The sequence below is a fragment of the Primulina eburnea genome, chromosome 1 (genome assembly GCF_022965805.1).
Source record: "Primulina eburnea isolate SZY01 chromosome 1, ASM2296580v1, whole genome shotgun sequence".
In the NCBI taxonomy this organism is placed as follows: domain Eukaryota; kingdom Viridiplantae; phylum Streptophyta; class Magnoliopsida; order Lamiales; family Gesneriaceae; genus Primulina; species Primulina eburnea.
This window is the reverse complement of record NC_133101.1, coordinates 5,953,272-5,969,168: the sequence shown is the minus strand read 5'-3', so window position 1 is coordinate 5,969,168 and position 15,897 is coordinate 5,953,272. Positions and strand designations below refer to the sequence as shown.

The following is a 15,897-nucleotide window of genomic DNA, read 5'->3' as shown; positions in this document are numbered from 1 at the left end:
GGGTCAACCCTACCCATATTCACCACAAAAAGTAGTACTTTTAGCATAAAAAGCAATACTATTTTATGGATTACCCAAATAAAGATCCGTCTCACAAAATTTGATCCGTGAGACCGTCTCACACAAGTTTTTGCCTACTTACAAATATGTGAGATTCTACAAAAGTCAATAAAAATCTATCAAATCTATGGAAATCTATCATTTAAAAAAAGTCAATGAAAGTCATTAAATCTCTACGTTGAATACACCCCACTTAAATAATTTACGATCCATTTTTTTGTTTTAAGTTTTGGATTTAAAAGCTTAAACCATTTTTCGAATAGAAAATTCGTAAGAGTACTAAAATGTTTATATAAATGCATTGCATTTCATGGTTAAAAAAACATTAAATTTATTATAAATGCACGGTGCATGTGCTATGTTTAATTTACTCTGTCGTTATATGAAACGAAAGGACGTCGGCAGAGGGACAGATATATAGGACTCTCGTGAACAAATTATATATCCTTTTGTTATTTCCATTGTCAAAATACAAAATAATACTTTAGAGTGGATTATGTTTTTTTGTGAGACGGACGGTTTAACGTATCTTTATTTGTGAGACGAGTCAATTTTACTCATATTTACAATAAAAAATATTATTTTTAGCATAAAAATAATATTTTTCAAATAACCATATCACAAAATTGACTTGTAATTTTTTTTGGGTGGAGAATAACTAATTTTGTAGCAATATAATAAGAAAGTTTTAAGAGAGGTGAAAACCAGAGGTTCAAGATCCACTTAATAATCACCCAACATTGGCCATTTAAATTGCTGTTATTACGGTTGGTCAGTTTTGTCTTTGCCAAAAAAATTGAAAATTTACATCTATTTTTCCTCTTACTTCCATCGAACACTTTTCCTTATTTCTTTCTTCTCTATCTCAACAAAAGATTTCTTACAAATTGTATGACAATGATCAACCAGATCAGGACAGGTTGATTAGTGGTGAGTTTGATCCTATTTGTCCATTTCTTTGTTTTCCGACAAACGCAATTCGGGTCTTTTTTTAAAACAAGTTGTTTTGTTTTTGTTTCATTGATAATCATTGATGATATTACTTCTAATTCGTAGGTGGAGGAAGAATGGCGTACAAGGTGGATCATGAGTACGATTACTTGTTCAAGATCGTGCTGATCGGAGATTCCGGTGTCGGAAAATCCAATATTCTGTCGAGATTTACCCGAAACGAATTCTGCTTGGAGTCCAAATCCACTATTGGTGTCGAATTCGCGACCAGAACTCAACAGGTTCATTTCTCCTTTCGTTGTTCAGGTACTTTCATTTCGGATGTAAAATCAGGCAACATTCAAGATTTTCCTGTACCATCTTCAAATTGAAAATCTTGTAATATATATGTATTTTTATTACATTTCATAATTGCCACTCTCACCTTTGTGCCACCTATTTTCTTCATCTATATCTATATCTATATATATAAAAAAGAACATCAACCAACAATATATAATCATAAAGAAATCATGAATTATTAAATAATTTATTAAAAAAATTTTATGTGAAAATGCATGATGCATGTTTTATATTGACTTGTTATTATGTACGTGCAGGTGGAAGGGAAAACAGTCAAGGCACAAATATGGGATACGGCGGGACAAGAGCGCTACCGTGCCATCACGAGTGCCTACTACCGCGGGGCCGTGGGTGCACTCTTGGTGTACGACATAACGAAACGACAAACGTTCGAAAACGTGCAACGATGGCTACGAGAGTTGAGGGACCATGCGGATTCCAACATAGTCATAATGCTCGCGGGTAACAAGTCCGACCTCAACCACCTCCGAGGAGTGGCCGAGCATGACGCTCGCCTTTTCGCCGAGAAAGAAGGCCTCTCGTTCCTGGAGACGTCCGCCCTCGAGGCACATAACGTTGAGAAAGCGTTTCAAACGATTTTACTCGATATCTATCAGATTATTAGCCGAAAGGCGCTAGCGGCACAAGAAGCCGATACCGTTGTCCCCGGACAGGGCACCGCCATCAAGGTTGGGGATTATTCCTCCAACTTCAGTAAGAGAGCTGGCTGTTGTTCTAATTAAAATGACGGATGAATGAAAGAAATTAAGTTTTGGTTACATTCTAGACTATTTAACTGAGTAAAAACATATGGATAATTTTATACAGTAAGAATTTGTAAACTTTTTGTCTGTTTTTGATGTTGCGTTGGTACTGTTACGTTGTCTCTTTTCCATGTTTTTATTTTTATTTGTTATTTTCTTATGATCAAGAATCAAGATGTTTTTACCATTCTGATTAGATTGTATATCCTTCTGTTATTTTCTGTCTTAAATAACAAATAAAATCCTAAGAAAACTAATTAACGAGTACTTAATTTGACTCCTGATCTGCTCTTTCGTAATATTTCTACGAACATATTATCTTAAAAGATCAGAAAATTACAGTCACGATTAATGGCTATGCTTTTGAAATCTTTTGTCCCACAATACAAACATAACCAGCTAAAGCCAGAAAAACAAAAGCAAGAAGAAATTAATTTTACAATTTTCCAAATAATCGTAAATTTCATCCCAAAAGTAAAGTAAAATTGTTGATCCAATAGCTGTTAGTTTATATATATTCTGTTGATGCGGATGGCTTATTGCATGGGAGAACTTATGGGAAAATTTGCGAGCCTAAATTTGAGTAGGCTTGCGATGAAATTATAACAATTGAATCATGTGAAGGCCCCTGCAAAGGAAACTTCTATTGCTAGATCCAGGATTTACTATTTGTTAATTGGTACATTTTGTTAACATTTTATTCGTGACATTTATCAAGTTTCGATTGCTCCTCGTTATAAGCATGTCTTCGACATAAATGCATAACTTTACGTAGGAATTTTGTGTGTATTTGAGGTAAATAAATTTATCACGTTCGTTGATCTTTAAAGTTATTTAACAACATAACTTTGTGAAATTTTCCATGTCATTGCTTAACTGCTTGCTTAAACCCATATAATAATTTAACGGGTTGGCACAATTTCTTTTCTTGAACGTGAACAATTAAAAATTCGGGATGACCTATACGGATCTCTTCTTCTAAGTTCTAACTCATCATTGAAGAATGTTGTTTTGACATTAATTTAGTGTATCTCAAGGTTATGCAGAGCTGCGATAATAATAAGTACACAAATAGAAGTGAGTCTTGAGATTGGTGAGCTGATGTCGAAAAAGGTTAAGACCTTCATTTTGTCTATATCTTTTAGCCACAAGTCGAGCTTTGTATTTTTCAACCAATCTATCAATTTTGTATTTTTTTTCAGAATTCATTTGCATTCCAATGGTTTGATACTCGGTGGAAAATCCATCAATTCCCAAGTGTGGTTTTGAAAAATGAAATCTATTTCAGAGTTGACGGCTGCTTTCTAATATAGTGTCTCAAGGCTAGACAACGCTTCCTGCAAGGACTTTGGTTCATTTTCCAGCATGTAAATGAGAAAATCTAGAGTAAATACTTCGGAGTTTTGGCCATTTTGCTCCGTCTAGGTTCATCTTTCAATATAATGAAATGATGGCTTGATAATTTTTTCTTCAACACGTATCTCACATTTATATGTTGGATCAATATCATATTTAGGAAATAACTCTATATTCATTAAGCATCGCTAAATATTATAATTTAGGTATCTTAAACGAATATGTCATAAATCAGAACAATCAACCAAATAAAGATAATCCTAAATTTTATTTCCGTCAAACTCGTGGTGAATCGTTATTACATTCATTTTGAATAGGCTCTCATCAAGATATTTACTCCCCACAAAATTATCGTTCTTGGTCAATACAAATTTTGACCAATGATGACCCGATACAAGATTCTTCTTTATTTCAGAAACATGTAGCACATCGACAAGAGTCACTTCCATTCCATACGTCACTGTCAAGATCATATTTCCAAGTCCAATGTCTAACATGACAGAATTTCCCATATAGAGCTTTTTCCTATAAATCTGAGTATATGTGGATAACATATCTTTGTCAGAGCATATGTGGCGAGTAGCACTGGTATCAACCCACCACTCATTCGGTTTGTCCACCATATTTGCTTAAAAAATAATTGCTAACAAATCCAATTCAGATAAATCAATTGGCACTGAACTCTCTTGAATCAGGTTGGATTGCTCCTTCCTTTTCTTGGGACGTCTGCATTCCTTCTTCTTGTGGTTCGGTTTCTCACTATATTAGTAATTTCCCTTCAACCTCTTTTGAATTGTTTTTTTTTTTGTTCTTTCCCTACATGAACTTCCTCTTCCTCTTCCTCCCTTTTTTGTCACCTGATTCCACCATATTCACTTTTGTTTTCATCTTCTTGTTGTTGTTTTCACTGTTACGATTGCCGTCTTCTATCCTAAATCTTACAATCACATCCTTTAGACACGTTTTTTTTTGTTGTGCTTCAGATAAATGTTGAAATTCTTCCATAAATGATGGAGTTTCTCAATCACGTACAGAAGTTATTTGAAAGGATTCGATCAAACTCGTCCCGCTGCATGAAATCTCGTGTAAGATTACTTGCAGTTCTTGCACTTGACTTGCAACATATTTGGTGTCTGTCATTTTGAAGTCAAGGAAACATCCAGCGATGAACTTCTTCAGGCTCGTGCGTAGAAAATCACTTTGATTCCATGCTTCAAACATTGTTCTCATGCTAGGTTCGACTTCATCCTCAGGAATGCAGGGGGATCTTCCATGAGAAACCTTTACAAACTCAAGGTTGTGAGATAGAAGAGCATCTTTTGCTGTCATCATTTAAAGTCAATGCCAATGAAATTCTCTGGTTTATCTCCATGTGTCACATGATTATTTGTTGTTGATGTGGAAGATATCTTCAAATATCAATAATATTTTTTGGACAATCGACAACGGTTTCCAAAGACAACGGTTTTATAGAACCATTGTCATTATAAAACTGTTGTCATTGACCCTAAAAACCATTGTCTTTGACTCCCAAAAGATTTTCTTTTGCTTAAAAAATGCCATACGGTTTTAGTGAAAACCGTTGACGTATGTATGTTGTTGATTATTGAATTTCTTGTAGTGTCTCTTGGTGCTTCGGAATGTAACACCATTCTCCCAATATAAAACAATTAAACTTATGATTAAAGCACAATAAACCGCAAGTTCATAAACCAAAAAAAAATTACAAACCCTTTTGATAAAGAATGAAGGAAATATGAGCAACATGAATGCATATTTTCTATTTTATGTTTTATATCTATATTGCATGTTGTGACTACTATATATGTGTTATTTCAATCAGATGAAGCCTTATTGAAGTGCAAAAACTAAATGAAAGCACTTTTTTTCTGAACAGACACTACTGGTGACCCACAACACTTCCCGAGCCACGACACTTTACGAGCGTGGGTGCACTCACCCTTCGAAAAATTGACAGAAAAAATTATCTTGTGGCGCCTCCGTGCCACTTCCCGAACGCATGGGCATTCTCGCGTCGAAAAACACACCTTGAAAAAATTCTTGGTGGCGCAAAGGTGCCCAAAAAATGGTACCCCACGTTGCTATAATATCGCAACTTTTTTTTTCGAGCCTCGGGATTTTCCTCGTATCTTACTTTTCTAATATTCTTTCATTAAGCTTCCCAACATTTTTTTATTGCAAAAACTATTAAATATATTAATGAAGTTTAATTTTTATGGAAAAAAAGGCTGATTATGTCACAGGGATGTTCATTAGACGGTTTAAACTGAAAAAACCGACCGGGCCATAAATTTCGGTTTTTTTTGGTTCGGTTTAAACGGTGTTCTGGTCGGTTATGGTTCGATTTTTTGTACTTTCGGTTTGGTTATCGGTTTTTGAAATTTTAAAACCGAAAAACCGAACCGACCATTTAAAATATAATAAATAATAAAATAATTAATATAAGTAATTTAATAAATAATAAAATAATTAATATAAGTAATTTCATTATGTTTACTATTTTACTGTCTTGTTGATATATAGTTGTGACTTACAATCAGGTTTTTTAAGTTGATCTAATTTATATGAACTTATTCCTTTTCATAATAGGTTGATATTTTAATTTCCCTACGTATGATGATTTTTGTTGCAGGAGTCGATGGATCCAATGCTGAAATTATTCACTGTCAACATATCCAAATTCCAAATTGCTTACGATTGTCATAGCTATATTTTTTATTATTTTATTTTGATGTTTGTGATATACTTAACAAATTGGTTAGAAGAATTATAGCTATGTCTCTGTTTTTATTACTTTATTTTGATTTTTGTAAGATAATCAAAACCAATTTGATTGTGGATTTTTATTATATTTTTTTAAAATTTATAACGTACAACTTCATTTATAACTAAATTTATTACACAAACTGTAATAACCGACTGTAATAATCAAACCGTAATACAAAAAAACCAAACCGGACCGAATTAAAATGGTTTGGTCTAGGATTAGGCATTTGAAAAACCGTAAACCGAAAAACCGAACCGAAGTTTATTACAACCGAACAAAACTAACCGTTTCACACCCCTCATTATGATGTCTTCGTACAAGTGCATGGCTTGTTACATTTGATCCATTCACGATAGGTATCGCAATACATAACGAATTTGTGTGAACTAGAAAAAAAAAAGTTTCAGAAAACTAAACCAAACGGTCGTTGAATTATCGGAGAAAACAAAATCATTTAATTTCATATGTATATCAAATTATTCAAACCAAATTTGCCCGAAAAGGACAGAAATGTGATGCACTGATTTGATTGAATAAATTTGATGCTTCCCATTTTTCTCATATGAACAATACACAATCAATTCTAGTTAGATTCGACATAATTAATTTATTTGATTCTATAATCAAAAAATTTATTTGATTGATTCACGTAACCATTTTTTTCATTTTGGTCAAACAATTTAAATTTATTATATAAAGACATCATTGGCTAGAATTCGTAAGTACGAACTACAAAATTACAGTTACAATGGCTATGCTTTTGAAATCAGTTCTGGTGATCCTTGCAATCGTTGCTCTTACATCGGGTTTCAAATCTCACCACTACTTCATAGCAGCTTTGATAAATAAATTCGATTCGATTCGATTCTATTTGACTCGTCTTTGTTTTTCCAAGATTTGAGTCACACTGTTATCCGATCTAGCTTGTCACTAACTATAACTTTTGTTGTTCCCCGAATAATAGTAATTTTCAACCCAAAGTATATATTCTGTTGATGCAGATTGCTTAGTGGATGGGAGAACTTATGGGATATTTGCGAACTCGATTTCGATTACGATTGCGACGAATCGATGATTGAATCATGCGAAGTCCCGTGCAAGCGCAAAATTGCTTACCCACGAGGTTTCATTTCGAGTGAATGTACAATTCCCTTGACTCCAGCTAAACACCAATGCCAGTGCAAGTACTATTGCTAGATCCAGATGATTCACTATTTCATTGTAAAAACTAGCAAATTAATATATCAATGAAGAAGATTTATTTTTTATGGCTGGTTACGATGATTTTCCATGTATACGTACGAGATTACGTTTTGTTTCCGAATTTTTACGTTAGAGAGCGACGACGACGACATCTCCGGTATCGATTAATTGAATCTTCCGCTCCAGGTATCTTCAAACAGGGGGCTTATTGCTCTTGATTCGATGATCCCCATAGTCTTCGGTGCGACACGAACTTTGTCGACACATATAAATAATGAATACAATAATCAAGATTTTGGTTAGATATTGAAACTATTGCTATGATAATGTAACCAAATTATGTAATCAAAAAATTAATCTGTTATGTACATTTGTAATAAAATTAAGTTCTTTGACCACAACTTTTTTTTTTTTTTACAGATTACCAACATTTATATTTTGACTACACTTTTAGAAATATTATTTAAAGAGGTTTTTGGCCAGAAATTCTATAAACATATATTATCTTAAAAAATATCAGGAAAAGGAAAAATTATTCACTATGACTATGGCTTTGAAGTCTATATTGGTGCTCATTGTACTTGTGACCCTTGCATCAGGTATCATCAACTTTCAGTCTTCCTAGAAAGTTCAGTCATTTTTTCACGTGACGTCGATGTGTTTGTTTCGTGTCACGTACGCACTCCGATTGATTAATTAAAATCGCAAAAGAGATTACCAAAAAAATCTTCTTGTGATTGAATGCAGATTGCAGGTTGGTGCATGGGGGACTTTTTGACAGAATTTGTTCGTTAGAAGTTTTGTATCCATGCAGTCCAAGTCCAGGGGTATACGAGGATTGTCAATTCGCCTGCAAACAAGAATTGCTTAATCCACGCGATTACATTTCGAGTCATTGTGCTCTTTCGACATTCACAATGTATTATTATTGCATGTGTACCTACCATTGCTAGACCCAAATTATGTTATTTTACTATTAAATAAAACATGAAGTAATTTTATAGTATGTATACAATAATAAAATTGAGTTTTACATAATTTTATTTAATTTTTATCTATTTCTAAGGTATTATTATTGTTGTTGTTGTTGTTGTTTTTGTATTATAAATGGATTTATAAATTAATGAAATTATATTTTGACACCGAATAACAATGAATTTAAGACAAAATTAGAGACGAAATTAAATTTGAAGATAAACCATTTGATCGAATTAGAAACTAATTCGTATACGGTTTTATAATCATTCTCTAAAATTAGAAACAGAATCTTTCATCTCCAAAATCAGAGAAATGGATTTTTGAGACGAAATTTTCATTGAAAATTCGTCTTACAAAATTGATTATGATTATTATTATTATTATTATTATTATTAATCTAGTTTATATATTATTAATAATATATTTATATTTTTATTATGTTGAATAAAAAAATACCTTAATTACTTATTTTAGTGCATAATATTTTAGGCTCAAAATAATTTTTTATATTATGATATATTTAATATGAAAATATATAATTATATATATTTTTTGTTATTAATTGAATATAAATAGATTTTAACTTTGATAACATTTTTTTCTAAATATTATTAATATAAAGTTTGAAAAGTAATTTTAACGATTTAGTATTTTTAAAAAGTTTTATTGTGTATTTAAAAATGTAAAAATTATATAGTTTTTTAGCGTGTCTAACACTGATTCGACCCATCGGATTTACAGGATGGGTCTCGAGTTTGACCGAACCCATCCCAGACCCCCAATTGCCATTATATATCTTAGTGAGATATTGTAACGTTCAAACTATATAATTGAATTTGATTTTTTTATGCAATTTTGGAATAAAAGTAATTTATTTACCAAATGTATTAACCCAATTGACTACACAAGGTGTAATATGCTGATTTAATTCGTTTTTTATCCTCTCCTACTATCTCTGCAATATTTCATGCATCAAATTAACATTGAGTATATCTTTTGTGAGACGGTCTCACGAATCTTTATCTGTGATACGGGTCAACCCTACCGATATTCACAATAAAAAATAATACTCTTAGCATAAAAATTTATTTTTTCATGGATGACCTAAATAAGATATATGTCTCACAAAATACGTCACACAAGTTTTTGTCGTTAATATATGGTATTGTTGGCTTTTGATTCTCATTGTTTGGCAAATAAATCTTTATAGATAATTGAAATCATTACACCGAGACATACTCGTGCGACAGAAGATCTCTTCCCATTTTCAAATTTATGGACACAATCGCTAAATATCTACTCAAATGCAGCATAGTCGTTGGATCAGTGGGAGCCCACCCCATATTTTCTGATCCAAGGATTATTAACACACTGCCTAATCAATATATTTATTAATATTAATATTACTATATTCGGAGCAGATTGTCAATATTTATTTATTACTTTGACCAAATTGGGTTCAAAATATTATTTAAAGAGATTATCGGCCTGAAAATTCATAAAACATAAAAGATCAGAAAATTGAAGTCATAAATGGCTGCGCTTTTGAAGTCTGCTTTGCTTGTCATTGTGCTCGTAGCTCTTACGTCAGGTATGATACTAAAATAACATACTTTTGTTCGAGTATAATGGAGCTCGGTTTTTATATCTACTTTGATGTTAGATGGACTATATAAATTATTAGTTTAAACTAATTTTTTTTTAAAAAAATCTTTTTTTACGTAAAATATATTAAAATAATTGGATCTGGAACACGGGTTCGGCTAGTTCGGCTAGCACCATCCGTGGGGCGAAACAATTGGCATGCCGCATGTGGTTCGTGTGTTCTGGCTAGCATCGCCTATCGATCAAGCCATTAGATAACACATAAAATTTTTGGGGAAAATCTACATGAAATTGTATTTAAATTTTGAATGGTACTTCAAGATCAAGGACTATAATAAGCTTGCTCACTCCTATAATCCCACCACACGAAAGAACGATAAAAAGAAGGGAAAATGAATTTTATTAATAATTTTTCGGACAATCGTCGTTAATTTCAACCCAAAACATAAAGATTTTAAAATCTTTGGATTTTTATCGTTTAAAATTTTCCATCCACTCGTGGTTTAATTTTATTTATTTAAATTGGGAGATCGTTTCAAATATGAGATCTTGATGACAGAAAAAATCATCGTCTTTTTTTCGTTGATACAGATCACTTAGTGCATGGGAGAACTTATGGGAAGATTTGCACTGCTAATATTTTGTATCCATGCAAGGAAGAGATGACTGAATCATGCGACGAGCCCTGCAAGAATGCCATTAGTCACGGATCGTTTGCATTTATTTCGAGCGAATGTTTACTTGCGACATCATCAAAAGATCATTACTGCCATTGTAGCTTCTATTGCTAGGAAATCAGTGAATTACTGGACTAAAATAATGTTATCTTGTTGATTGTTTTAATAAAATTTGTTTTTGTGTCGTGATCCAATGTTTTTTTTTTCCGATTTTGGCTTTTGATGTTGTCAAAATTCAGTTTTATTATGTTATATTTGGTTTTATTGCAATTAAACTTTTATAGACATTATGTTAATGTTACATCAATGCAACTTTAAGGTGGTGCTGATATGTGTAGTGTCACATCATAACTCTAATTGGGAAAAAATAAAATTTCAAAAATTAGAAGAGACGTTGACTAAAACTGAATTTGATAAGATGTATGACGATCAAAATCGCAAAATAACAAAATTACCGAACCGAGAATGCAGTTTTCCCACCCCATTGTTGAAAAGATGACTATGGCGATACTTTGACGTCTATAATGTATCTTTGTGAAGTATGAATTTGTAAATTTCAATGTCACAAATAATGAAATATTCATTGTTTAGGATTCAATTGTATAATATTTAAATAATAATATTTGTTGGCGTAAATTAAGCACCAAATTTGGTGATGCGCAAAATATTATTTTTAAAAAATAATAATGTTCTAAATACTAAAGTTATCTATTATTATTATGTATATTGCAAATTAATTTTATTGTTCATCATTTAAATTCTTTTAACAACAATCTACTAAATAATTGATAGCAAAAATATTATTTCTAAAAATATAATATAATATTTTTTACTTACTAAAAATATAATATAATTGAATAAACATCCTAAATTGACTCTATATTAATATTAAATATATTTATGTTCAAAACTATAACTTATTATATATGTGCTTTTTTTTCTACTCTATATAAAATAGTTGGTGTAATTTTAAAATCTCTAAAATATTTCTATTTCTTTTTTTTAGCTCCAATTATTTTTTTCCATTAAAAATTAATTTATGTAAAAAAAAATCAATTAATTTTTAAAAATTAGAAAATTTTAAATTTTTTGAGTACTTGTAGGTGAAAAAAAGTGACTGGACACCGGAACTAAACACATAATGTTACAAGGAAGAAACCCAAATGTCCATAAAAATACATACTAGCAAACCAAACCAAACCAAAACAAAGTAAAAGGGTCAAAGAGAAGCAAAGTACATCCATTCGCATATAAAATTAACCCGCAGACATAAATCTATCTGATATTTTACATATCTGCGGCCTTGGCAGTTGCAATACTGATGATGTATTCGATCTCCTCCGTCACCTCTTTCATGGATGGCCGGTTTTGCCGACGTTCTTCTAAGCATCCGATCGCCAGAAAACCAATTGCCTTCATGGTTTCCAGCTCTACCTTGCTAGCTCCCTCTTTCAGCAATGGATCAGCAGCATCCATGATCCTATCCTCTTCCACCAATCTCTGCACATAAACCGCCAGATTCACATCATCTGTTGGTCTGTTGAAATCAATCGCTTTCTGGGATGTCAAGAGCTCCAATAAAACGACCCCAAAACTGTATACATCACTCTTGTCAGTTAGCTGATAGTTCCTGTAGTATTCAGGGTCAAGGTATCCAAGAGTGCCCTGAGCACAAGTGGATACGTGGCTCAGATCCGTGTGAGCTAAACGAGACAGCCCGAAATCAGAAACCTTTGCGTTTAGTTTTTCATCTAGTAAGATGTTGCTAGACTTCACATCACGGTGGTAGATTGGTGGAGCTGCAGCGAAATGGAGGTAGGCTAGTCCCTCAGCAGTTGCGTGGGCGACGCTGAGACGATGATTCCATGAAAGAAGACCCCTGTTGGGGCCTTGTAAATGGTCCAGGAGAGTTCCATTAGGAACATATTCGTAAACCATCAGTGGCTGCTCGAGCTCAACGCAACAACCAAGGAGCCCCACAAGGCTCTTGTGATTCACTTGACATAGTATCCGTACTTCATTGAGAACTTGATCGGTGCCTTTCGTGTTACCAAGCTTCGCACATTTTACCGCAACAACCGTTCCATCTTGAAGAATACCTTTGTACACTTCACCATAGCCGCCGACTCCAAGAAGCAGGTCCTTGGAAAAGTTATTTGTGGCCTTCTTTATTTCTTTCCCACTGAAGATTTTCGCAAATTTGCCGCCACCTGAATTAAGGATCTCTTCGCGCTCTCGAGTAATACGTTCTTGCTCCTCTTTGATGCGACGGTGGCGCTTGTAGACGAAAAATCCAATCAGTGCTGATACGAGTGCCACGCTTAGGCCTGAAGTTAAGCCTGCACATTCAACATTTATCAATGGATCAAAAATCATCACCTCATTGATATATTAGACAATTAACAACAATCCAATCATGAATTTTCATCTTTTATTCAAAAATTTCATGTCAAAATATATTCTTTTAAATTTTATAATTATAATTTATTGCACAAGCATCGTGTGTTTCCATTGCAAGATTAACACGTATTACAGATAAAGATCCGTGAGATCGTCTCACAAAAGATTTACTTCTTTCTTTTTACATAAATAAATTTAATGTGTGAATAATTTTCAAAGTAGATTGACCGTAGATGACAACCTGATAACCGCGTTTTTTTAGTCAATCACGCAACATACAAAACTACATAGGTCCACAATTAAAATAACATTATTTCTTTTATTAATTATTCCTTATAAATATATAATACAACGTAATATTATTTATATTTTGAGGCAAGAAAAATTCACAACATATTTTTAAAAAAATAAAAAACTATAGAAATAGAATATTATCATTCCGAAGTTCTAACTAAAATATTAGTAGTACAAATATATAAATTAATATTAGATACATTCATAAATTTTCTAAAATAAATTTATTTTCTCGGTCTAAACTTAGGTAAATGAAATAAATTAATAATTTCGATAAATTAATAAAATAATAATTTTACTATATTCGTTGATATAATTTTTATTATTATATGTTTGTTATTTCATGCATGTCATGTTATTATTAAATTTCTATATTTTTTTCTTTTTTTTTTACAATTTTAATTATTTCGTTTATATATACATGTATATCGACAAATATATCAATATCATATTAACGTCACGTCGACACAAAAAATAATTAAAATTATATTAAAAAAAATGTGAAATTTGATAACTTAAAAATAAAATAAAGTAGAGCGTACCCGCAATCAGGGCAGTTCTGTCTTTACCACAGCCATCTGAGTCTCCACACGCTGGCTCTGAGTACCAAAACGAAGCAAGAAAATCAAATCAACACACAGCAAACGAAATGAAATAGATCGATAATGTGAATTCTCAAAATTATAAAAAAATAAAATAATAAACTAATAATTTTTTTATATATAATAAACAAATAATTTTGATTTTAGTATTTCATATTAAAAATATAAATTTTACCATAAAACAGGAAATTAATATTTAAAATATAAAATCTCACCTTGAGCACAGACTCCTCCAACTGGATCCCATCGCAATCCAGAATTGCAGAAGCATCTGCGGATCCCCTCATTCGAGTTCGGGTCCGGCCCACACGCGGAACCCGACCCGCAATCACCCTGGCCGCCACACGTCGGCTCTCTCGGCAATAGCCATTCCAATTCCACGCCAGGCTGCGGCCACTGGCTAGCCGGCAGGTCGTAGTCCAGGTTCACGAAGCTCCGGTACGCCTGGCACCCCGAATCCCTGACCTGTATCCGGTACGCCGTCGTGGATCCCCCCGCACCGAAAGCGCAGCAGAGGCGCGCGTCGGCGCAGTCGCGCCCTGCGCTGGTCCCGTTGGCGTACACGTGGCAGAGGCTGTTGGAGGAGCAGTTCAGAGGCGAGCGGATAAGGCTTTCGGAGCAGTTGAGGTATAAGATGGTGTTGCTGCCGGTGATGTTGAAGGGCGCGGACGCGTTGAGCTGGAGGCCGTTGGAGGAGAAATCCCGCGTGATGCAGGTGTTGGGGACGAAGGGAGCGGGGGAGATCACGAGGCGTTGCGTGTCCGGGGAAATGGAGGTGATCGGGTATGTATTGTTGATGGAGTCGAATAAGAGTGTGGAGGAGGCGTTGCAGCGGACTTTGTATTCGGGATCACCGCAGCTGGGGTCGGTGCTCAGTGGGTAGGGGACGGCGGTGGAACCACAAGGAGGACAGGGACTAAGGGAGAGTGCGCATGGTAGCAGAGCCGCCGCGAGGAGGAGGAGGAGGAGTGGATTGGCCATGATGGCTGTTGGGATTACTGGAAAGAGACGGGGGGACTGAATTTAATATGTGCGTGTATTGACTTTATTTTAATTTTGGAAGTTGGGAAGAAAATTAGGCTGAGAGAATATATTTATTACTTTCTACTTGATTTCTTTCCCATCTTTTCACACTTGTTGATTTTGTTCGTGAGATATAATTTTTATTTGTGAGATAGATTAATTCTATAATAAATATTAATATTTTTAGTATAAAAATTAATATTTTTTATGGATGACTTAAATAAAATATTCGTTAACAAAATATGACCCGTGAGTCCGTCTCACATAAGTTTTTATTTTTTATATTTTTATAATTCCAACTATTGAATCGAATGATCAGTCAATAATAATCTAATAAATCCAAATAGCAAAAGACGTGACCTGAATCCATTAACTATGTTAAAATGATCTTCAAAAACAAAATTACTTGAACAGTAAAACGAAAGTTTACTTCGAGAAGACTTGTAGCTCTAATTTATCGACTTTCTCAAAGACTATATTAAATAAAATCAAATTTCATATCATTCGAAATGCCAGCTTCATTTTTAGTTATATAACAAAACCCATAATTTTATTACATTTTTTTAATATAAAAAACATTTTCATTAGGAGTCAGCTTACTGCTTACCTAACCAAATGAATAGACAGTGTAAAAAATTACACAACTTTAGTTGACTTCATTCCTTCTAGAAGACCCAAAAAGTCTTCCTCATTTATTATTAAACTCGTGTAAACGACTTATTAGAGGTTAGAATTTTCAAAGATCCTATAATCTTATTTTATTATTATTATTTGATTTTAAATTATTTCGATACTTTCGGTAAGTGGATGGATATTTCAAATCAATTTCTTCTAAATTTAAACTCTACTAGTGA

The 15,897-nt window shown here is 33.1% G+C and overlaps 2 protein-coding genes across 3 annotated transcripts; one reads left to right on the top strand and one right to left on the bottom strand.

Annotated features, from left to right (window-relative positions):
* The first annotated feature begins 882 nt into the window (after positions 1-882).
* Positions 883-2,279, top strand: LOC140824220 (ras-related protein Rab2BV-like). The gene is made up of 3 exons (XM_073185817.1): positions 883-990; positions 1,117-1,292; positions 1,611-2,279. Exons 2-3 carry the CDS (start codon positions 1,128-1,130, stop codon positions 2,094-2,096), a joined length of 651 nt encoding a protein of 216 aa, XP_073041918.1. The 5' UTR covers positions 883-990; positions 1,117-1,127; the 3' UTR covers positions 2,097-2,279.
* Positions 2,280-11,855: 9,576 nt separating this feature from the next.
* On the bottom strand, positions 11,856-15,094 carry LOC140824208 (wall-associated receptor kinase-like 20). 2 transcript variants are annotated; one of them, XM_073185811.1, is made up of 3 exons: positions 14,236-15,094; positions 13,961-14,011; positions 11,856-13,063 (listed from the first exon to the last, which is right to left on the bottom strand). In XM_073185811.1, exons 1-3 carry the CDS (start codon positions 14,999-15,001, stop codon positions 12,012-12,014), a joined length of 1,869 nt encoding a protein of 622 aa, XP_073041912.1. In that variant the 5' UTR covers positions 15,002-15,094; the 3' UTR covers positions 11,856-12,011. The 2 variants fall into 2 exon arrangements, with proteins under 2 accessions (XP_073041912.1, XP_073041907.1); XM_073185806.1 differs by having other exon boundaries at positions 13,961-14,017; positions 14,236-15,092.
* Between the last annotated feature and the right edge of the window lie 803 nt (positions 15,095-15,897).